The following is a 23,435-nucleotide window of genomic DNA, read 5'->3' as shown; positions in this document are numbered from 1 at the left end:
TTATGCAAATCTGACAGTAGAATCGCTAGCCAATCAAACCGCGTGTAAGCAGGGAGAACCAGACCGCAGTTCATTTCCTCATATTCCAAACGAGAAATTACGGTAGCAAATCACCCGGTTCTTTACGACCAGAGCTATTAACGGGATACAAACCGGAGGAACCAGGCATGGAGGGAGGTGGCAGAGACAGTGGGTGAAACTGGTAGGTTTTCGCCTGTCTGGGGAGTTTATATATATATATATATATATTGCTCGCATAAAATCCCCGGGTTTTTTTGCTTTGTATGTCGGGGGCGGGAGATTCATGTGATTGGTTGTTGGTCGCATTGCGTGCAAAAAATCCCCAAGCTGTCAGACACGCCCAGCTCCAAGATTTTCAAGATTTTTGAAAAGCTGCTGTGTGGACGTACCGTAAGGGTTCAAATGGAGCTTTACTCAGTGCGCGTAACACTAAAGCCAAATCCCATTGAGGCGCCCAAAGCGCGTGACACAGGTCTGAGTCTCTGTACTCCTCGTAGGAAACGTTTTGTCAGAGGGTGACTAAACACCGCGCTGACACCAAAACCTACGCGGCAAGATGAAATGGCAGCAGCATATGTTTTGACCGTGCTATAAGCCAAATTCCTGTCCAGCAACAGCTGAAAGAACGACAGCACGTGAGGCAGGGGGCACGTAACGGGTTCCAGGCTTTTACCTACACACCAATGCTGGAACGCTGTCCATTTGGCTGTGTAGGATGTTCTGGTGGACGCGGCCCTTGATCCCTGAATGGTACTGACAACATCTTGAGAGAGGCCAAGCCCCTCTAAGTGTTCCCGTTCAGGGGCCATGCCCACAAACGTTGGCCTAACCCTGGGTGACCGCTGATCGCTCCCTCTACCTGGGAGAGAGCGCCCCTGCGCCACGGAATTTCCCACGGTCTCCCTGACGTCATCCGCTGTAGGCATGGAAACCAGGAACGCTCCTGTGCCCTCCGGGGCTATTAAGACCGCTGTCAGTCTCCTCCTGCACTCGGTCCAGGAACCAAGGGATCAGAGGGACTGGTGGGAAAGCGTATAATAACACCCTGGGCCAAGGTCTGTGTGCGAACGCGTCCACACCTGGGTGACCAGTTCAGGGTGGAGGCGCCAGTCCCCTTGGCAAGGACCTCCTCTGGACATGAGGACTGCCCCTCTGTTCAACTCGCCGGGAATATACACTGCTCTGATAGAGAGTACGTGTGTTTGCGCCCAGCACACCAGCCGCCTGGCTGTGTTCAGCAGCTGCGCTGATCGTACACCTCCCTGGTGCCGCCGCTTTGTTGCACCATGCGTCCCTACTGGCGCACAGGGTCGATGTGCAGGCAAATAAACCACCCCTGGAGTCTCCTCATGTGAAGGAGACCCAGGGGGATCACCACGTGACCAGCTGACATCATGCCTAACAGCTGCATCACAGAGAGGGCTGTCACAATCCTGCGGGGTGTGACGCGTCGGAGGAGTGCTGTCAGTTTCTCCACTCTCTGCCGTGAGAGCCACTCTCTCATGGTGGCTGAGTTGTATTCCACTCCCAGATAAATGATAATCTGGGAGGGAAGAGGACTGCTCTTCTTCCCGTTTATAAATGAAACCCAGGCTTGACAGATGAGATACGAGCTGTACCGTCTGTAAATCGACTTCCTCCCTGGAGCGAGCCTGTTACGAATGGGTGAAGCAGGTAGGACTCAAATGCAGAATAACGAAAAGCGAGCTTTAATAAATAATAAAGCTGTGGCAAAAACAAAGCAGAATCCAAAATATCCAAAGCAGCACAAGGAACACAGACCGTGGAATAACATGGAGGGGAAACAATGAACCGACATGGAACACAGGGGAAGACTAGACTAAATACACAGAAGGGTAATCACAGAACAAGACACAGCTGGACAGGGGAGGAGAAACACAAGGACAACAGGTGAACACAATCGGGTAATCAGGGAGGGAAACAGACAGGCAGGAAACGGGGGTGAACACTTTACACAATAAAACAGGAAACCCAAAGACAAGAAAAACACCAACACAGACAAAACTACAAACGTGACATAACATGAGAATCGTGACAGAACCCCCCCCCTCAAGGGACGGATCCCAGACGTCCCAAAAAAAGGTCCAGCAGGGTGGGTGGAGGGGGACCGGAGGGAGGACACCTAACTAGGGCCAAGAAAGGGTGGGTGGAGGGGGTCTGGAGGACGGGTCTCGGGCGGACGGCCCGGGGGAAAGGCAGAGACCAAGGAGGGGGTCTCGGGCGGAAGGCCCGGGGGCAAGGCAGAGACCAAGGAGGGGGTCTCGGGTGGACGGCCTGGGGGCAAGGCAAAGTTCAAAAAGGGGCGAAGGCCACAGCGGGCAAACTCAGGGGGCCGTGCATGAGGGCATAAGCAGCGGCAGGAAGAGTCAGGGGGCCGGGCCCGAGGACGAAGACCGCGGCACTCAGGGGGCCGGGCTCGAGGGAGAAGACCGCGGCTCTCAGGGGGCCGGGCTCGAGGGCGAAGACCAGACAGCTCCGGAGGCCGGGCAGGACCCGGAGCCAGTGGGACAGGCCTCGGCAGGATCCCCCACGGAAGAGGACCAGTAGTTGGCAGGACCCCCGGTGAGACAGGTGATGGTGGGGCCTCCAACGGAACAGGACAAGGGGTTGGCAGGACCCCCGGCAGAAGAGTCGTCGCCGGGACCCCCAGAGGAACAGGACACAGGATTGGCAGGACCCCCGGCAGGAGAGCAGCCGGCGGGACCTCCAACGGCACAGGACATAGGATTGGCAGGACCCCCGGCAGGAGAGTAGACGGCGGGACCTCCAACGAGACAGGACAAGAAGCTGGCAGGACCCCCGGCAGAAGAGTTGTCGGCGGGACCCCCAGAGGAACAGGACATAGGATTGGCAGGACCCCCGGCAGGAGAGTAGACGGCAGGACCTCCAACGAGACAGGACAAGAAGCTGGCAGGACCCCCGGCAGGAGAGTAGACGGCGGGACCTCCAACGGGACAGACATACGATTGGTAGGACCCCCGGCAGAGGAGTAGTCGACGGGGCCTCCAACGGGACAGGACATGGAGTTGGCAGGACCCCCAGCGGAACCTCCAACAGACCAGGACATTGGGTAGGGACTTGAGACGTGACTCGAGAGGGGAACTAGAGACGGAACTCCAGAGGGGACTAGAGGAGAGACTAGAGGAGGAACAAGAGGAGGGACTAGAGGAGGAACTAGAGGAGGGAACTCGAGAGGGGACTTGAGAGGGGAACTAGAGAGGGGACTCGAGGAGGGACTAGAGAGGGGACTAGAGGAGGGACTAAAGGAGGGACTAAAGGAGGGACTAGAGCAGGGACTAAAGGAGGGACTAGAGGAGGGACTAAAGGAGGGACTAAAGGGGACGAGAGGGACTAAGAGGGACTGAGAGGGACTCGAGAGGGACTGAGAGGACTAGAGAGGGACTAGAGAGGGGACTAGGGAATTGACTAGAGGCGGGACTTGAGTAGGGACTAGAGATGGAACTCGAGAGGGGACTGGAGAGGGGACTCGAGAGGGAACTGGAGATGGGACTAGAGAGGGACTAGAGAAGGGACTTGGGAAGGGACTTGGGAAGGGACTTAAGTAGGGACTAGAGATGGGACTAGAGAAGTGACTAGAGGTGGGACTGGAGAAGGGACTAGAGAAGGGACTAGGAAAGTGACCTGAGGAGGGACTATGGCAGCTGGGACCAGGACTGGGGCCGGAACCATGGCTGCTGGGGCCAGAACTGGGGCTGTAACCATGGCTGCTGGGACCGGCACTGGAGCCGGAGCCGCTGGAGTACGGGCTGGAATCCTGGCCGAATCCTGGCCTTGCATCTTCCAGAGACCTTTTGGAGGCTCCGTGGACCTCCAAACGCCAGAATGGTTCCTGAGAAAAGGTCTGAGGTTGGAACTGGAGCCGCTGGAACCGGAACAGAGGCCTGGACCATGGCTGTGTGGGCCAGGTAATCGAGCAAGGAAACATAGCTCTGCGGGCCGGCACTGGTGCATGGATCCATGGCTGTGGAAACCGGAACTGAAGCCGGGATCATGGCTGTTGGAGCACGGGCTGGAATCCTGGCCCTGCGTCTCCTAGAGGCTTTTTGGAGACTCTGTGGACCTTCAACAGGACAGTAGTCGGATCCCAGGAAAGGGTTATAAGCTTGTGACAATTCTTCAGGGCTACTTGTAAAGGTTTGTAGCCACTCAGGCAACAAGCTCCTGAGCCAGGGCTTGCGAGCAACCTCCCGGCGTGCCTCCTTCAAAGCAGCCTCTTTACCCCGTCTAGATGAGGCGTTCTTCCAGGTGTAAAAAATGTACTCCAGAGAGTACCCAAGACATTCCGCCTGTGGGGCCAAAACATTAAAATCTGCTGAGTCCAAATGTGGTCGGTTCATTCTGTTACGAATGGGTGAAGCAGGTAGGACTCAAATGCAGAATAACGAAAAGCGAGCTTTATTAAATAATAAAGCTGTGGCAAAAACAAAGCAGAATCCAAAATATCCAAAGCAGCACAAGGAACACAGACCGTGGAATAACATGGAGGGGAAACAATGAACCGACATGGAACACAGGGGAAGACTAGACTAAATACACAGAAGGGTAATCACAGAACAAGACACAGCTGGACAGGGGAGGAGAAACACAAGGACAACAGGTGAACACAATCGGGTAATCAGGGAGGGAAACAGACAGAAAGCAGACAGGCAGGAAACGGGGGTGAACACTTTACACAATAAAACAGGAAACCCAAAGACAAGAAAAACACCAACACAGACAAAACTACAAACGTGACATAACATGAGAATCGTGACAGAGCCAGCCACAGCCGGTCGTCCAGGTAAAATAACACTCTCATCCATATTCTGTGTAGCGGCTCCAGAGCCATCCCCACACACTTTGAAAAAGTGCGTGGAGCCAGGAATGAGAAACGCAGGAATTTGCTGTGTTTCGGGATGATGGTTACGTGGAAGTATGCATCCTTCAGGTCTATGGAAGTGAACCAGTCTCCCTGGTGAACACACTCCAGCACCTGTTTGATCGTCAGCATGGGAAAAGGCCCTTTCCTTGTTGGACACTGACAGATCGAGGATGGGTCTCATTCCCCCCGCTCCGTCTCTATCGGGACCAGAAAATAGCTGGAGTAAAAACCCCTGATTTTCTTCCCCTTGAGGAACCCATGAAAAAGCCTTTTTTTAACAAGAGTTCCTGCAGCTCTGAAAGGAGCGTGAGACACTGTTCCTGGGATGACAGGTTTGTTTCCTGTATCCCGTTGAACTGCGGGGGGGAGAGGCGAACTGCAGAGTGTAGACTACCCTCTGCCCATCCGCCTGCTCATCAGACACACGCGCCACCACTCTGAGTAATAATCTGATAGCGCACGAACCTGCTCTGGATGTGCTGTGGTTGTCATGGTGACGAGCCACGCCAGAGCCCTCCACACGCTGCATTTCACACAGGCTCTTATTATGTCGCCGTTTAGGAGAAGGCTCGTAAACCGGACATTGAGGTGCGTTCACGCTCAACACCCCTGAGGGATGAGCGGAGGTGCGTGCAGTGCTGTCCACACTGTAATAATGGCACTTGTGGGCTCATTATGACCGTGTGTAGGAGATACGTCTGGGACAGGAAAAAATCCGAGCTTCCTAAAAACCAATAGGTTTTAAAGACAGCCGGTTTATGCAGCGAGCCATGCTGCCTACTAACCGACAGGTTTTGGGACAGCCGGCTTAACCGGAGAGCCTTGCTGCTTATTATCATCCATCTGTCCATCGAACACATGCACACAATGTTCGAATTACCCATTTTGGGGGAGCCCTATATTCTTTTTAAAGGTGCACTCCGGTGGATTTTTCTACGAGCGGCAGGGAGATCAATATACTTGTTGCCTCTTTGCAAATCTCACATCCACATTTTTTATTTGTTATGAAAAGCCATGGATACCTTTCATTCCACTCACTCCATCTTTTCTGTATTCAGTTAAAAGACAGGTCATGGGCATCGTCAGGTTGCAGGTGCAGTGGCGCCGGCGGCTGTGGCCGTTGTTGAAGCCTCTTCAGGCTCCGCATCGGCAGGCCTTTCCCTCGGTGTGGAGCTGTCAAACTCGACCCTAACGCCGCTTACAGCCGGACAACTAAAAGTTGTTTGGTTCACGTTGTAATTTTTAGGCTTCTTTGCTTGTGAATCCAAAAGTTGCGAGGCTTGGCTGTTTTTGTTTCGCTATATTTTTTATTACAAAGCCAGAGTTAAAAAAATATCAATACGAACATTTCAAATACGCCGCCGGCATCGCCGCCGTAACCATAGCGACATAAGTAGCGTGAAGAATCCAGCTATATTCACAAATATAGAAACTGTAATGAACAATGACTATTATTTATTTCAAGAACTTTTACATTTACAGAAACTCAACATTTCTAATCTATGTGACAAAAATTAGCACAATTTTTTTTTTGCTCCCCCTATTTATCTCAAAGTCGGCCTTCAGGGGCGCTCCCACCCTCTTTAGGGGAGCCAAGCTCCCCTGGCTCCCCCCCCATTTCAAACACTGTGCACCGCCACTCTGAGTAATACAGCAGCGAGAGCATCCGCTAATCCACGTCACGCGTGGATTAAGTCTGTCAGTGCTGCGCATGCGCAGTGGGATTACCCAATAGCGATAGCCTTAGAGGGCGAAGCCTTATACGATATATCAAAGTTATGTGCACCCCTGTATATAAGCATGTCAAGGACACTACTCAGGGAACTATTTGTCCCATGCAACCTCTGTATGTGATGACTACTTCCACTCTTGCAAGGATAATAAATACATATCAGTATCCTGATATTGAAGATCAAGCCGGTGACGAGTGAGATTTTTCCTAACATTAAGTACAGTATGTCCGGATGTTGACTTATTGATACAAACAATTTTGATATGTCACATCTTCTTTTAACACGGGACAAATACAAGTTCAAAATAATAATTATAATGTATGTTTTTGTACTTCTTCAAAAATGGATATCAAGGGAACTGCTGGTGACATGTTTTTGAAGGAACAGTTTTAGAAACATGTCGGGGAAAAACATGATTGTCATCAGAGATTGTTTTAAATATATAACTATATTTTTTATACAAATTAAACGATGTTTCCAACATTTAACAACTGCAATAATAATCTATCATTATTACTAAGTATTCAATGTCATACATCCCTATTAAATATTATGAATTGCTGCGTGTGTTGCAATGGAGATCAACCCTGCTGAACTGTTGCTTAGCAACGAGAGAGAGAGAGAGAGAGAGAGAGAGAGATAGAGAGAGAGAGAGAGAAGTCTGGTCCCCCAGACAACACTCTGCAGCAGCTTAAAGAGGACCTCCAGCAGCTCAAGAGCGACAACGAGGCCTTGGCGTCTGACCTCAGAGGAAGTGTAGAGGCACTCAAACAGGAGAACAGTGTGCTCCGTGTTCAGTTAGCCAAGGTGAGGGAGGATGCTGGAGTGTAGAGAGAAGAGCTTCACCAGGCAGGTCCAGCACCTGACAGAGAAACTCTCATCAGTCCTCACAATGACGAGTAGAGAGACACAGACTCTCCCTGCCAGTGTCCTTGGCCCACCCTCTCTGCTCAGCACCCAGCCCAACAACACCCTGGCCCCTCCTGATACACCCACACAGCCAGCTGCCCACAGCCAGCTGCCCACAGCCAGCTCTGCCCACCCCAGCCTCCCTCTACTCAGCCTGAAGAACAAGACCCACAAGTGGTCCTGCTGGCTGACTCAAACGGGAAGTTCCTGGACCCAAGAAAGCTTTTTCCTGATAAAAAGGTGCTGTCTAAACACTGCAGCACCACAGGCCAGGCCATGAAGCTGTTGAAAAAGGAGACCCTCAGGAGCCCTCAGTACCTGGTGATCCACACGGGAACAAATGACCTGCACAGCCTCCGTAGGGACACTGCTGAGGCAGTGAGGAAAATGGCGGAGCAGGCCAGTAAGGAATTCCCCGACACCCGCATTGTGGTCTCCACCCTGCTGCCTAGGACAGACACCCCTCCTCATGTCATCCATGACATTAATATGGAGATCAGAAAAGGATGTGCCACCTTACCAAATGTCCACCTGGCCCTCCACTCAACCATTGGCCCCTGGGACCTCTATGATGGACTCCACCTACACAGAGAGAGGGTGGGGATATTTGCAAAGACCCTCAAAGATGCAGCCCTGGGACGCACCCCTCCCACCCCCTCCTCTAGAGGCCCAATAGACCCTCCCAGACCGCTTCCTCCCCATCACCACCCCAGGATCACCACCCCTGCTGTGAGGAGACACAACAGCTCAGCCTGGACCTCCCACTCCCCACGCCCCCAACACACCCAGAGGAGGCTACTTTCACCCAGCTCAACACCTGCACAACATCAGCAGCAGAGATATGCAGCAACAGCTGCTCCTCGTCTCCCTCCCCGCCTACAGCAGCGGAGCTATGCTGCAGTTGTAGCCCAGCCTGCTGCCACCCTCCCTCCCCCTGCTACCTCTGAACTGGGAGACATCAGGATAATGCTGCACACCCTGTGCACCCGACTTCTGTCCAGCTAAGACATTACATATATATGTTATCGTAGTAATCAGTAGTAATAGTAATATTAGTGAAAATAGTTTTTTCTTTTTTTTATATATATTTGTCTCACTATACAGGTTCATTTTGATTGTTTGTTTTTGAAAAAAAAGATGCGTTCTTTTCATATAAGCTGTTGGAATATTCAGGGACTCCACTCCTCAACCTTTGAGGTCAAGAGTGAGAATCCAGAGTTCTTAGAATCTATCAAAGATGTTGATCTAATTATATTAACAGAAACATGGTGTAAAAATGATCTGCTCACTCACTGTCCTCCAGGTTATAATGAAGTCATGGTGCCCTCTATAAAATCAAAAAACATACGCAAGGGCAGAACATCGGGGGGGATCTTGGTGTGGTATAAAGGAGATCTTTGCCGTCAGATCTCAGTAGTAAAACAAGGTAAATCCCACATTTGGCTAAGGTTAGATCAAACCCTGGGCATAACTGACAGGAATCTATACGTGTGTGCTATTTATATTCCCCCAGTAGATTCTCCTTATTTTGAAGAAGACATTTTTGAAACTCTCCATTCAGAAATCGCCTATTTTCAGGCCCAGGGAAATGTGCTTCTAACTGGAGATCTGAACGGACGAACAGGAATTGAACCTGATGTCATAGACCCACAGGGCAGCCACCATGTATTTGGTGAACCCCCCCTGTTTACCACACCAACCGTCAGCCATCGGAACAGCCTTGACTCTGAAATCAATCAGAATGGCAAAGAGATAGTGCATCTCTGTCGGGCCTTAGGCCTGTACATAGTGAACGGGAGGTTCAGAGGGGACTCTTTAGGGAGATTCACATACTCCTCAGCTCTAGGGTCTAGTGTAGTAGACTATGCAATCACTGACATGGACCCCTCCACTATCAGTGCATTCACTGTCAGACAGCAATCCCCCTTTTCAGACCACAACCAAATCAATGTGTTCTTTAAACTCTCAGGTCCAATGAGTGACACAACAAGGGAACCCAGTAAGCTGTACACATTACATCCTACTTACAGATGGGCCCCAGACAGTGGAGACAAATTCACCATGGCCTTGAACTCACCTGATCTGATAAATGACATGTCACTATTTGACCAAAATCAATATGGTCCTACCAAAGATGGTGTAAACATGGCCATTGATTATATCAATATGATATTTCACAAGGCAGCTATTAAAGCTGACCTTATAAAGCAAAAACGGAAGCCTGTTAAAAGGCAAAACGCTGACAAATGGTTTGACCAAGAATGCAAGACCATCAGAAAAGACCTGAGAAAAATAGCAAATGAAAAACATCGGCAACCAAACAACCCAGCCTTACGCATTAGATACAATGACGTCTTAAACAAATATAAATGTACAATAAGGAACAAAAAACAAAATTATACCCACATGAAACTTGAGGATATTGAGAAAGCCATTGATCAAAATCAATTCTGGGATCTGTGGAACAACTTCAACACAAAACAACCACAAGCATTACCCATCCAAAACGGTGACATCTGGAGAGAACATTTTGAAAGTTTGTACAAAGACATACCAATAAATCTAATAAATTCAAATCAGTGTATTACAAAAGAGAAACTCCAAACATTAGAAGAAACTATTAAAGACAACCAAAACCCTCTTGATTTCCCAATGACTTGGGAAGAATTGACCACACAGACACAATCTCTCCGGCCAAGGAAAGCTTGTGGCCCAGACAACATTAAAAACGAAATGCTCCGATGCAGCACCCCAGAGATGCAGGGTACAGTGTTAAAGCTGTTCAATATCGTATTGCAGTCAGGATGTTTTCCTGACATCTGGTGCAAAGGGCTCATTTCCCCCATTCATAAGAGTGGAGACAAATCAGACCCTAATAACTACCGTGGCATCTGTGTCAGCAGCTGTCTGGGGAAATTATTCTGTAGCATTCTAAATAAAAGAATACAAGATTTCCTTAACCAACAATCCATCTTGAGTAAAAATCAAATTGGCTTCCTTCCAAAACACCGCACCACCGACCATGTGTATACCCTTCACACTTTAGTTAACAAACATGTACACCAAACACAACATGGTAAAATATTCACTTGTTTCATTGATTTCAAAAAAGCTTTCGACTCTATTTGGCACGAAGGGCTCTATTATAGACTTCTACATTGTGGTATAGGGGGCAAAATGTACGATCTGGTTAAATCAATGTATTTAGAGAATAAATGTGCTGTTAAAATTGGAGACAAACAAACTGAATTCTTCACCCAGAGAAGAGGCGTTCGTCAGGGTTGCAATTTAAGTCCCACTTTATTTAATATATATATAAATGAACTTGCTGTTCAGTTGGATCACTGTGCTGCTCCTGGCCTCTCCCTCCTAGATAGAGAGGTGAAGTGTCTGCTTTATGCTGATGACCTTGTTCTGCTGTCTCCTACTGAACAAGGACTCCAACAGCAGCTGGACATAGTAGACCAGTACTGTAAGGACTGGGCCCTGGCAGTCAATATGAAGAAAACTAATGTCATGGTTTTCCAAAAACGCCCCAGATGTCAGGAGAACAAATACCAGTTTACCATAAACAATCATATCATCGAACATAGTATGAGTTACACCTACCTCGGTTTAACCATAACAGCATCGGGAAGTTTCAACATGGCAGTGAATGCACTCAAAGAAAAAGCCAGAAGAGCTCTAAATGCAATTAAGAGAACATTTTATAATGTCCAAATTCCAGTTAAAATCTGGCTCAAAATCTTTGATAGTGTGATCCAGCCCATTGCGCTGTACGGTAGTGAAGTATGGGGTCCACTCAGTCACCAGAGCTATGCCCGCTGGGACAAACATCCAACAGAGTCTTTACATGCAGAATTCTGCAGATACATTTTACGTGTTCAGAGAAAAACACCAACAAATGCATGTAGAGCAGAATTAGGCAGATACCCACTGATCATCAACACTCAAAAGAGAGCACTAACATTCTTTAACCACCTTAGATCCAGCCCCCGAGACACCCTCCACTCCAAAGCCCTCCAGAGCCAAGAGCTGACCCCAGAAAAGAGTCCCCTATGGCAGCTGGTGCTGAGGCTAGCTGCCCCCTCTCAGAGCCAAGAGCTGACCCCAGAAAGAGTCCCCTATGGCAGCTGGTGCTGAGGCTAGCTGCCCCCTCCAGAGCCAAGAGCTGACCCAGAGAGAGTCCCCTATGGCAGCTGGTGCTGAGGCTAGCTGCCCCCTCTCAGAGCCACTCTGACCAGTCTCTCAGCAGCACTACTCTCCAAACACCAATCGCAGTCAAACGCATTATAGCACAATGTAAAGACAACTATTTACAACATTGGGAAGACGAGACGAGAAGCCAAAGCAGATTAGAATGTTACCTGGCTCTGAACAGAGAGTACGAGCTGGCAGAATATCTCTCTACTGTCAGAGATAGAAAGCAGAGACAGATCCTAACCAAGTACAGGCTCAGTGACCACAGACTGGCAATCGAAACAGGAAGACTCAAAAGATCCTGGCAACCAAAAGAGAACAGAATATGTGGTCACTGTACGACAGGTGAGACCGAGACAGAGATGCACTTCCTCCTGAAGTGCCAAACATTCAACGAAGTAAGGAGCGTTTACTGGAACAAGTTGAACTCTGTAATCCCAGGTTTCAAGGAGGTTGATGACCTCTCAAGACTGAGAGTACTCCTAGGAGACAAAGCACACCTTGCTGCCCAATATGTATACACATGCCACAACCTGAGGGACAGTGAATGACACACACACACACACACACACACACACACACACACACACACACACACACACACACACACACACACACACACACACACACACACACACACACACACACACACACACACACACACACACACACACACACACACACACACACACACACACACACACACACACACACACACACACACAACGTGTTGAAATGTAATTATATCACTGTATATATATCATCAATAATATGTAAACATTTGAAATGTATGTTAATGTTGTTAATTATTTTGTATTGTGATGCTTTGGCAACATTGTTTAATTTAACTTTCATGCCAATAAAGCCCCTTTGAATTGAATTGAGAGAGAGAGAGAGAAGAGAGAGAGAGAGAGAGAGAGAGAGAGAGAGGAGAGAGAGAGAGAGAGGAGAGAGAGAGAGAGAGAGAGAGAGAGAGAGAGAGAGAGAGAGAGATGCGGCTTTGTCCCAGCTAAAGCCTGGGTTGCAGTCGCATAGTCCAAAAATCAGCTCCTATCGTACCCTATCGTCTATTCCTTGACCTCTGAGTGAAACGTCACGGGGTTAAGGGATAGTGGATAGGAGAATTCAAAAGGACTTAGTAAAAGAGACTGCGGTGCTTTGAGAATCCGACTGCACTTTCACTATCCGACGTATTGCGCCAGCGGACGTCATTTTATGCGTCTGCTGCTGTGGGGAAACTATGGAAACCACAGTTTTCTATAGCGGACTACAACATGGATGTTTAATAAGAACGAGGGACTGCTGTGAACTCATCTAGAGACTCTGCACCGTGCTCTGATGCTGCTGCTTTGCTTTATGAACGGGGACAACAGAGAAACAGATTCTTCATGACCAAAGTTGGAATTGAAATAAAAAAGGAAAGTGAAATGTATGCTCTTCGTCACCCTCTCCCTCCGGTCCACATTAATCCATGATTGTATGAACTAAAGATCTTAAAATCAATACAGATGTATTTATTATAAACGTTAGTCCTTAACATCTATCACTGTGTATATCACCATTCAAACATCTTTTAAAAGTTGAACAAACCCCACACAGCTCAGTAAAGACTGACATGTTGACTTTATTTGATCATTTCAGTGAAAACCAACATTCATATTTCTCTTTTTGATTATAATACTGATGAACGTTCAAAACAAAGCACTTTGGCAACTTACCACATACGTTTTAAAATGCTTAATAAGCACCCGACGGGGGTCGCGAGATGTTTTCAGAATCCTCTTGATGTGACCCCTGAGGTGTTTTAATTGTTTTTTTTAATATATTTAAAAATTATTATTTAAATTATTTTTAAAATTATTATTATTTAATAATAACGTGTGCATAGACATTTTGTATTATGTAAGTCTGTTTAATAGGTAAGCGGGACAAATAAAGGAATTTTGATTCTGACAGATTTACGACAGTCATTTGCAGCTCAAAGGTCACTTTACAGCACCACAGTAACTATCAGAGACGTAAAACACACATCAACTATACTAGTATATTTCTTCTGAACAGAGCTTTAATACATTTTTCAAAATGAAACGTTGGTTAATACCAACTAGTGAGAAGGCGGACAGGCCAGCGGAGAAGGCAGCGGAGGAGAGCGGAGAGCCGCCATCACAAAGGCCGTCGACTTCTTGCGTGGGAGGAGGAGGAGGAGGAGGAGACGACGACGACAACCGTAACGGTACGTCCACACAGCAGCTTTTCAAAAATCTTGAAAATCTTGGAGCTGGGCGTGTCTGACAGCTTGGGGATTTTTTGCGAGCAATGTGACCAACAACCAATCACATGAATCTCCCGCCCCCGACATACAAAGCAAAAAACCCCGGGGATTTTATGCGAGCAATATATATATATATATAAACTCCCCAAACAGGCGAAAACCTACCAGTTTCACCCACCATCTCTGCCACCTCCCTCCATGCCTGGTTCCTCCGGTTTGTATCCCGTTAATAGTTCTGGTCGTAAAGAACCGGGTGATTTGCTACCGTAATTTCTCGTTTAGAATATGAGGAAATGAACTGCGGTCTGGTTCTCCCTGCTTACACGCGGTTTGATTGGCTAGCGCTTCTACTGTCAGATTTGCATAAACGTGTTTGATTGGCTGGCTCAGCTCAGCTTCAAAAGTTGAACATTGCTCAATTTTTTAATCCTGGACATCCTGGAAATCTTCGCTTCGCTCCCCCACAATGCAGTTCGGCAAAAAGCGAGGCAAAGTGACGTCATCCCCATTCAAAGTCAATGGGCAGAGAAGCGTTGGAAGCGGTGGAAGATTCTTCTGAAGCTGCTGTGTGGACGTACCGTGAGGCGGTCCATAAGCAGTCAGACCAGCCTTCATCCAAGTGTCGCAAGTATCGAGAGGAATACATCCAGTACGGATTCACATGCCTCATTATCAATGAAGCACAACATCCCCAATGTGTAGTGTGCACTGAGGTTCTTGCACATGAGAGCTTAAAGCCCGTAAAAATGTTAAGACATTTAAACACGAAGCACCCCTCTCTTGCTACTAAACCAGCAGAGTTTTTCCGCCGAAAGCAGAGAGAATTGCAAGGCCAAAAGAAAGTTCTAACTAACCAAGCAACAATCCCTACCAAGGCTCAAAAGGCATCATATGAGGTGGCATATTTAATTGCACAGGCATAAAAGCCACACACAACACCCTAACCCTAACCTGCTGCTATCGCTATGAGTAGGGCAATGCATGGGGAGAAACAGGCACGGGAGCTGGAAGCAGTGCCGCTGTCTGCCGGGACCATATCCCGGCGCATCACGGACATGGCCCAGGGCATCAAGTGTCAGCTGACAGAGTGAAGAAACTCTGCCCAACTGCTTGTTTTCGCCAGACACAGTTTGGATGGAATCCTTGATGAGGACATGCTGTGTTGCACCCCGCTGGAGCTGAAGTGCACAGGCGAGGACATTTTCACAAAACTTGACAACAAAATAAAAGAAGAGGGACTGTCTTGGGATGAGTGCATCGGTGTGTGTACAGATGGTGCTGGAGCAATGCTGGGGAAAACGAGAGGACTAAAATCAAGAGTCTTACAAGTGGCGCCCCACGTTATCTTTACGCACTGTATTATCCACAGAGAAGCTCTAGCGAGTAAAACGCTTGACCCAGAGCTTAAAAGTGTTCTTGAGACGGCGATAAAAATGGTCATCAAATCCCGTCCACTCAATGCCAGGCTGTTCGCCAGTCTCTGCAACGAACTGGGATCGGAGCATCAGGGCCTGCTGTCCCCCTCAGAAGTCAGGTGGCTTTCAAGGGGAATGTTCTCAGCCGCCTGTATGAACTGCGGGACGAGGTGCGCTTATTTCTCACGGAGCACGGGTCCCAGCTCGCGGACCACCTGACAGACCCTGACTGGTTAACAAGGCTGGCAGATTGCATATTTGACAGACTGAACGGACTTAACCTGTCATTGCAAGGTGAAAACACAAGCATCATGTCCTTGAATGATAACATCTGTGCATTCAAGAGGAAAGTGGAAAGTCGCTGGACTGCGCGAGTTGAAATGGGCAGGATTGATATGTTTCCTGAGCTGGAGGAATTCATAGAGGAGAATGATCTTAGTGTTAACTCTGTGAGTCTATCACTACCCACCTGCAAGCCCTCCTGGAACACTTAACAAGTATCTCCCAGAGGAAGCAGCTCCGGAGAAATATGACTGGATCAGATCACCATTTAGCGTAACGACCGCAAGTCATCTGTCATCCGACATGGAGGACGCACTGACTGAACCGTCAAGTGACCGCACATTAAAGACAGCCTTTAATGCGAAGACGCTGGCTGAGTTCTGGATTTCAGCTGAGAGGGAATACCCACAGCTTTCCAAGGCCGCGATGGACGTGCTGACGCCGTTTGGCTCCACATACCTGTGCGAAAAGACTTTCTCGGCACTGACATACATAAAAAACAAATACAGATCTCGTCTAAACGTGGAGGATGATCTCCGAGTGGCCGTCTCCAAAATTAAGCCCAGGATGGATTTGCTGTGCTCCATGCATATTGCCCACCCGTCTCATTGGGTGAGATTAACGCTGACACATAGCGTATTCCCCAAATTGCTATATGTAAAATCATATCATGGTTGTCAGGCTGTTCTGTTCTTGTGTGTTGTCGTAATGCGCGTGTTTGGATACGCCTATTAGTGCGTGCGTCCTGTGCACACGTTTTTCTTTTTCACCACGTGATAGTGGGGGGTCGCCAGTCTCTGGCACTGTTATTTTGGGGGTCGCAGGCTGAAAAGATTGGGAACCCTTGATCTAGAGAATTGGAACGGCACTTATCATGGCTGCCACTGAGGTACTTCCGGGTCATTTCACTCCGTTAGGAAGGTTCCTAAGCTAAATGGACTATTCGACCGCAACCTGGGTTTGTGTTCAGATAAGCGAGTGAGCTGCTGCAGTGATGTGTGTGTTCTTCACACTGAGCCTCCATCTTTAGGATCACAGTGGATTCTGGGCCCACCTCCACCATAAAGGAAAGCGGTATTTTTGTTTAGAGAACACACACACACACACACACACACACACACACACACACACACACACACACACACACACACACACACACACACACACACACACACACACACACACACACACACACACACACACACACACACACACACACACACACATAGTGGAGAGGAGACATTGCAGTCACAATTGATTTGTTAGGAGGGTGTGTGTGTGTGTGTGTGTGTGTGTGTGTGTGGTGCATGGTGCATTTAGTACATGTCCACACAGCATTTTAGGTACACAGGTGTTTTCACTTAGTTTGGCTAAATACAACTTTTGATTGACACCTTGCCCACTCTGCTGTTGGAACTTGGGGGGGGGGGTGAGACATCTTCCACTTTGGTGTTTTATTATCGGTGCATGCAGCTTGGTGTTGGTCTTTGTGAAGGCACACAGGAGTTCTGGGTTCTGTTGATTAACCATGTCTGCTGAGGGAGAGGCAGTTGGATCAACACAGACACACAATTCAGAAGGTTATCCTTCAGCGATTAACAATACACACGCTGTCATGTTAAAATGCAGTGGAACTCCACGAGCCTTTAAAAAGGAGGTAGATGGTTAGACACATGTCACTAACCAGCACAATGCCTCCTTGTTTATCTTATGTTGCATGATGTAAACAGGCAGTGAAATACACAATTCTTAAATATAAAGTCAGTGTCCAGGTACTGTTTTGGTAAAAAAAGAAAGAAAAAGTTGTTAGAACATAACAACTCTCCACAGAAAACCACAATTAAGATCCTCTTTTACTGTTTTCCCTATACCCATACCTACACACTGTTTATCTCAGACAGAAACGTGTGTATAATTGATGAATAGACCCTACCAGCAGTCTCTTAAGCAGTGTGTGTGTGTGTGTGTGTGTGTGTGTGTGTGTGTGTGTGTGTGTGTGTGTGTGTGTGTGTGTGTGTGTGTGTGTGTGTGTGTGTGTGTGTGTGTGTGTGTGTGTGTGTGTGTGTGTGTGTGTGTGTGTGTGTGTGTGTGTGTGTGGCTCAATTCCAATAACCCTCCCCCCATGCACATGGAGTCTGTTTGTGTTGGTCAGGGAACACGCTGCGTTTAAATAGTAACTAGAAATAGACCCTTTGTATTGTATTGTATCGTTTATTAGTATCAAATATACCCATGTATATTGTAGAAAGTGGTAAACATGTGCATTTGTTTGTACAGTTTGGAATATTTACAGGTACTGTTACCAAAGCCAATCAGCTCCTAAATATCACATTTCAAATGGAAAAGATGTTCAGGACAGTATTTACACCCACACCTTAAAAAAGGAGCCTCACTCAGCTGAGTGTGGAATCGGCCTTTGTGTTGGGTGAAGCCAGACGTGCACGTGCATTATTGATGGCACACAGATGTGGCCATGCTATGTTATCCCACTCAGTGTCTGATATGTCAAGAGGTCTACTTTATCAAGGTGTCTGCAAGTTGAATTTTATTTTATTCAAGACATATTGAATCCCAGGTCAGGTTATATGAGCTTTAAAAAAAAAAAAAAAAGTGACTGTGTCCCTGACAGTTGTCACAGTCGTATGTGAGGTTTCAACTGGAGCTGCTCCTTTAGGCTGCAGCCACACGAGGACGATAACGCAAACGGACCGCAATCGATATCAAAAAAATCTTCCGGCCACACGCAACAGGCACCAGAAACGTGTCCGTTCACACGAGACCGCTCCAAAGCGCTGGAGACGCTGTAGTACATATGTCAGGCCTGGAAGTGGCGCTGTAGTCTGCCACAAAAGCAGCCAAAAAGACTTCCCGTGTATGGTTGCCATGGTTGCCCTTCTGTTTATTCTCCGCTGTGGACTCTTTTTCTCCCTCCTCGGGGCAAGCGTTTGCTCCTGCTGTAAATCTCCCCGATAGTCCACCAGCAGATGACAAACACCCACCTCCGCCTCTTCCAAGGGACGAGGGGACCGTGCGGCAGAGTTTCAGTTAGATTTTTTTTCGCCGGTCAACATGACCGTTAAAGTTTAAATCTTCTGGACAAAATTAGAAAAGTGCCGGTCAGAGGTCTTCTTTGTTATTTATTGAGCTTTAAAACAAATTGATAACGACTCTATATAATAATATAAGAATACAAAACGGAGCCTCTCTGTTCCTCCCCCTCTTCTGAGAGCCCAGCAGCTGATCTCTGAGCAGGAGAGGTGGGGAGAGTCGGGGCTATTGCGTCATCGTTATCAGGACATGATCGTATATGTCACCATTCTTGTGTTTTGTCACGTTTTTAGTTTTGTGTGTCTAGGTTTGGGTTTATTTTGCTGTTCTGTTCTCCCTGTTTCATGTTTTCCTCCTTGTGTCTTGTCTGGTCCCTCTCCCTGTGTCTTCCTCCCTGTCGTTAGTTTCCCTGGTGTGTCTGATTGTCTGATTGTGTTCACCTGTTGCCCTTGTGTTTCTCCTCCCCTGCCCGGCTGTTTCTCGTCTCGTGATTACCCCTCCCTGTATTTAGTCTCTTCCTGTGTTCCCGGTTCATTGTTTGTTTTTCCCGTCTCCCTCCATGTCAGTCACCGTCAGCTTTTTGGTATTGTATCTTCCTTGTGCTTCCTTTGTGTTTTATGCCATGTTTTTGCCATCAGCTTTTAAAATAAAGCTCTCTTTTGTTTTCGAGACCAACTTACCTTTTTTTGTAGTCTGCTTTTGGGTCCTACCTTTCCCAAATCGTAACAGTATAGGCGTAAACACGGAGCCGTTTGCCCCCCCCAGAGCGTTTAGTTTGCAGATCTACCCACCTTGGGACCCGTTATCGTTTTCTGCGTGTCCGTGTCGGCCTCGTGTGGCCGGACCGTCTGTCTGATAGAGAACTGTAGCAGATACGACCGTTATCATCCTCGTGTGGCAAGCACCTTAGGCTCTGTATGTTTTTTGACATCTTATACAAATATTTTAAATGTGTCACATCCGTCTCAGGGTTCTTTAAGAGACGGAACAATGCTAAGATCTTATGTACAACTTGAAATACTTGAATTGTGGTTATTATTGCAGGAGTAAATGTTTTTAAAAGTGGTTTCATGTTTATAAAGAGTATAGCATAAATATAAAACAAAGCATGCTGTTCAATTATATTCTAATGTTCAACCTTCTAAGATATGTGCAATTTTCTCAATTCCCATTTTCCAAGATAACAAATGTTCTTACATTTAACACATTATTTTCCTTAAATTAAACTCCTTGATATATTGCGCATTAGTCTGTGTGAACCAATAAAAGGCTGTAGATAGTAGTTAATAATGGGAACATGAAGTACTAGCTCGGGAAATCATTCGGGCCTCACATTTATCTCAATTCTATCAACATCGCCATAAGTTCTAGTGCAATGTTCAAATTGCAGGAAGCACAACTTTTTGAGGTCCCAGGTCACGGCCATTTCTACTGATCATGATTCCATGGTTGAGGTCTACTAGAATAGATTTACATTGTTCAATGTTCCAAACTCACATTGGTTTCTCAAACAGCGTCTCTGTATAGTCTGTGTATTCACTCTGTCCTACACGGCTTGTTGGAGCTCCTGCCCCCCCTCTCTATGAGCTCACTGCACTCTGATTGGTCAGCTCGCCCACTCTGTTCTGATGAGTCCACCACCGTTACAGCGGAACATCAGTGATTATGTTACAATGGCGTTAGCAACCAGGAAATGACAGCAGTAATGACAAACAGATGAGAATGCTGCGTGGGGTCTGGGTGCCGTGTTGGCGGGACGTTGCGGGGCTCGCTGCTGCGAGGAGCGGACAGTGTGAGCTGGATTACTGGGGTCGTTTCCTGCGTGGGGCCTACGAGACAGCGAGACACCGCGGAACTCAGCCTGAGCACACACACGCTCACAGCCTGAGCTCCAAGTGTGTGTGTGTGTGTGTGTGTGTGTGTGTGTACGGAGCTCCGCACAGCAAAGAAAAAGATAAGGCTGAGTGAGTGTGTGTGTGCGAAGCTCCGCAGCGTTACGTCACTATGACCAGGAAGAAAAACAATGGAAAAAGAGAAATGTCCAACGAGGCGTTCTGGGGCAGCAGGCAGGTCTTCTCTGGGTTAGAGTTGTACTCGCTACAGGGTGCGCTTTGAGGGTCTGTGACTCTGCAGACCGTTTACATGCAGAACAACCTTCATAACACAAGGGGACGGTGATAACCAGAAAAGCATGGCGTGGGACCCGGCCAACAAATAATTGTCTACAGGCTTAATAAACATATTTGTGCTGCAGATCTGCCTTAAAAAGATCACAAACATAATAATTTAAGGTTTCACTATTTATGAGAATTATGAATAAGAAATGCCAACTCTAATTCTAATATCATGAAGTATTTTGTAATTGTTTTTTTTTCGAATCGAGCAGGCTCAGAAATGTTATATGCTTGAATGAAGCTGTTTAGCTTTCTTTGGGTACGTTTTAAGGTGCAGTTTGCCATGTATGAACACCATGACTCTGAAGTCTGGCCCTCAGCACCAGCACTACAGTACTGGGACTTCTCTGTGTTTCATTTCCAGTTGCATAATAATTACAAAAACGACAGCAGGTACCGTCAAGTTGAACTCTGTCTCAAATGGGGTTTTGTAATGTTAAGTGTAGCCATGCTAAGCCCTGATGTTGTGTGTTGTGTAGAACGGCGAGGCCCAGCTGGGCCCTCCCATCATCATGTGTACGCGCTCCTACCCAGAATACGGAGAGGGTTGTGCTGACGGGGAGTGTGCCATGGACAGCAGCGCTGAAAACGACTCTTCGGGTCCAGCTCGGCGGGACAGGTGAGGAGATCGATCTGTATCTCAGAAGCGGACTTTGCATTACATTGTGCGAGCATTTTCAGCTTCCTGTGTATAATGGTTGTTTATTCAGTGCACCAAGTTCCGAGCCTACTTAGTCTGCAAGGATATCTCAGTTCTTATTCATGTTCCATCAAAACCTTTGAAGTCTCACAGGAGGCTGGTCAAACTTGAACATTCATTTATTAAAAGTCCATTACCACGTTGCAACAGACTTGTTCCGTCCAAAGGACGGATAAATAGCCTGGCCCAAAAAGCTTTTTAAGAACAGGAAAATAGAGAAAAGTAGACCAAGCTACACAAAAAGGTATTCATTTAAGATATAAACAACAGCTATGTAATCTGTCAACATAAAAAAAAGTCTGAAATCTAAATGTGTTTAATTCCCTCCTCCGCTGCTCCCTGTTGTGCGAGCGCAGCCGCCTGATGGGCTCGGCGTCTGTGATCTCCAGAGAGGAGCAGTTTGAGGACTACGGGGAGGGGGAGGATGTGGATTTCACTCCCAGCAGCCCTTGCCCAGAAGAGGAAACCCGAACAAACGGCTTCTCCGACCTGGGGTCCTCGCTTCCCTCCAGGTTGGTGGTCCAGTTAGAGCGCACACCCTGAATCACATGCTCTGGTATTATTATCTGATTTGTCAGGGACTGGACGGCAGAAGACTTTCCTCCCTAGCAAACCAAAGTTCTGATCTCCCTCGGTTCACTTGCTGCCAATGTCAGGTCCGTAGCAAAGCCTTGGCGTGCCTTTTCAAAGCCGTGATGGAAATGTAATGAGCAGAGTACTGAGGAAAAGGATGCTGCAGACTGATCTGATGTCTGACAAACTGAAGGTTTGATCAAAAGGCTTGGCCAAGGAGAATAGAAAATGAGCAAGTCAAGTGTACAGCCTTGCCTGTCCCTTTGACCCTAAACATGGCGAGCGATACACTTCTTGATCTACAGATGAGTCATTTCGATGGCTCCACAGATCCTAGTCATAACTAGACTTTTGTGCTTGAACTTCACTATACTTTATATACATATATATTTAACAAACATAATATTAATTATTATTCTGATTCTAAGAAAGTTTGAATGTTATATCTACATTAGATTTTTCTACTTTTTCTACTCCCAAAATCGGTACCTCCAGTAGAGTGTGGTATTAATGAAAGCACTTCTCCCACAATGCAATGCACGAAGGAAACAGAGTAGAGGCTAACAGCAGCCAGACATTGATCCCAATGTGAGTACAATTTCAAAATACAGAAAAAAACAAATACTTACTGTCACTACAGAGTAATCCATACCATCATGGAGAAAGGCCTTTTTTAAGGAAGATGCCTTAAATAGAAACCAAAACAGTTTTAATTTGAGCTAACTCTGAAAGGTTTTGTTTCTATTGATGGTTGCTGTTACGTTATATGCTGCTAGCCCTTGTCTCGTGTGTTTACTACCTCTCTGACTTCCAAGGTGTTATAATCACAGCCCGCCTTCAGACCTGTAGACCGATGCTCTCTCTGTGTTGCAGTGCGGGGCAGACTCCTCAGAAGATGCGGCAGCTGTATAACAGCGAGCTGCTGGACATCTACTGCTCTCAGTGCTGCAAGAAAGTGAATCTGCTCAACGACCTGGAGGCTCGCCTGAGGAACCTGAAGGCCAACAGGTGACAGCAGAGACACACACTCCTTTCCATCAAACGCCATCCGGCCAAATCCACCCTGACTCGTCCTTGACACTCACACGCTACACCCACATCTGATGGCCCGGCCAGCTAGAGCTGTTGCTATAGCAACCATATCCCATTGGATGCGATGGCAGGTTTTTGTGTGCAACTAACGATGCAATACATCATCAATAACA

At 47.3% G+C, this 23,435-nt stretch overlaps 1 protein-coding gene across 2 annotated transcripts in view; it reads left to right on the top strand.

Annotated features, from left to right (window-relative positions):
- rab11fip4a (RAB11 family interacting protein 4 (class II) a) overlaps window positions 1-23,435 on the top strand; it is a 47,461-nt gene that overhangs the window by 7,810 nt on the left and 16,216 nt on the right. Inside the window, exons 1-4 of one of the 2 annotated variants that reach the window (XM_034089910.2) lie at window positions 19,339-19,366; window positions 21,437-21,576; window positions 22,014-22,169; window positions 23,104-23,238. In XM_034089910.2, coding sequence (XP_033945801.1) covers window positions 19,343-19,366; window positions 21,437-21,576; window positions 22,014-22,169; window positions 23,104-23,238 — 455 coding nt within the window. In that variant the 5' untranslated portion in view covers window positions 19,339-19,342. Of the gene's footprint in view, window positions 1-19,338; window positions 19,367-21,436; window positions 21,577-22,013; window positions 22,170-23,103; window positions 23,239-23,435 lie in introns of those variants that run through there. The other variant, XM_034089909.2, reaches the window with a different exon arrangement.

This window comes from Pseudochaenichthys georgianus, chromosome 8, assembly GCF_902827115.2.
Source record: "Pseudochaenichthys georgianus chromosome 8, fPseGeo1.2, whole genome shotgun sequence".
Classification (NCBI taxonomy): Eukaryota; Metazoa; Chordata; class Actinopteri; order Perciformes; family Channichthyidae; genus Pseudochaenichthys; species Pseudochaenichthys georgianus.
This window is presented reverse-complemented; position numbering and strand designations above follow the sequence as displayed.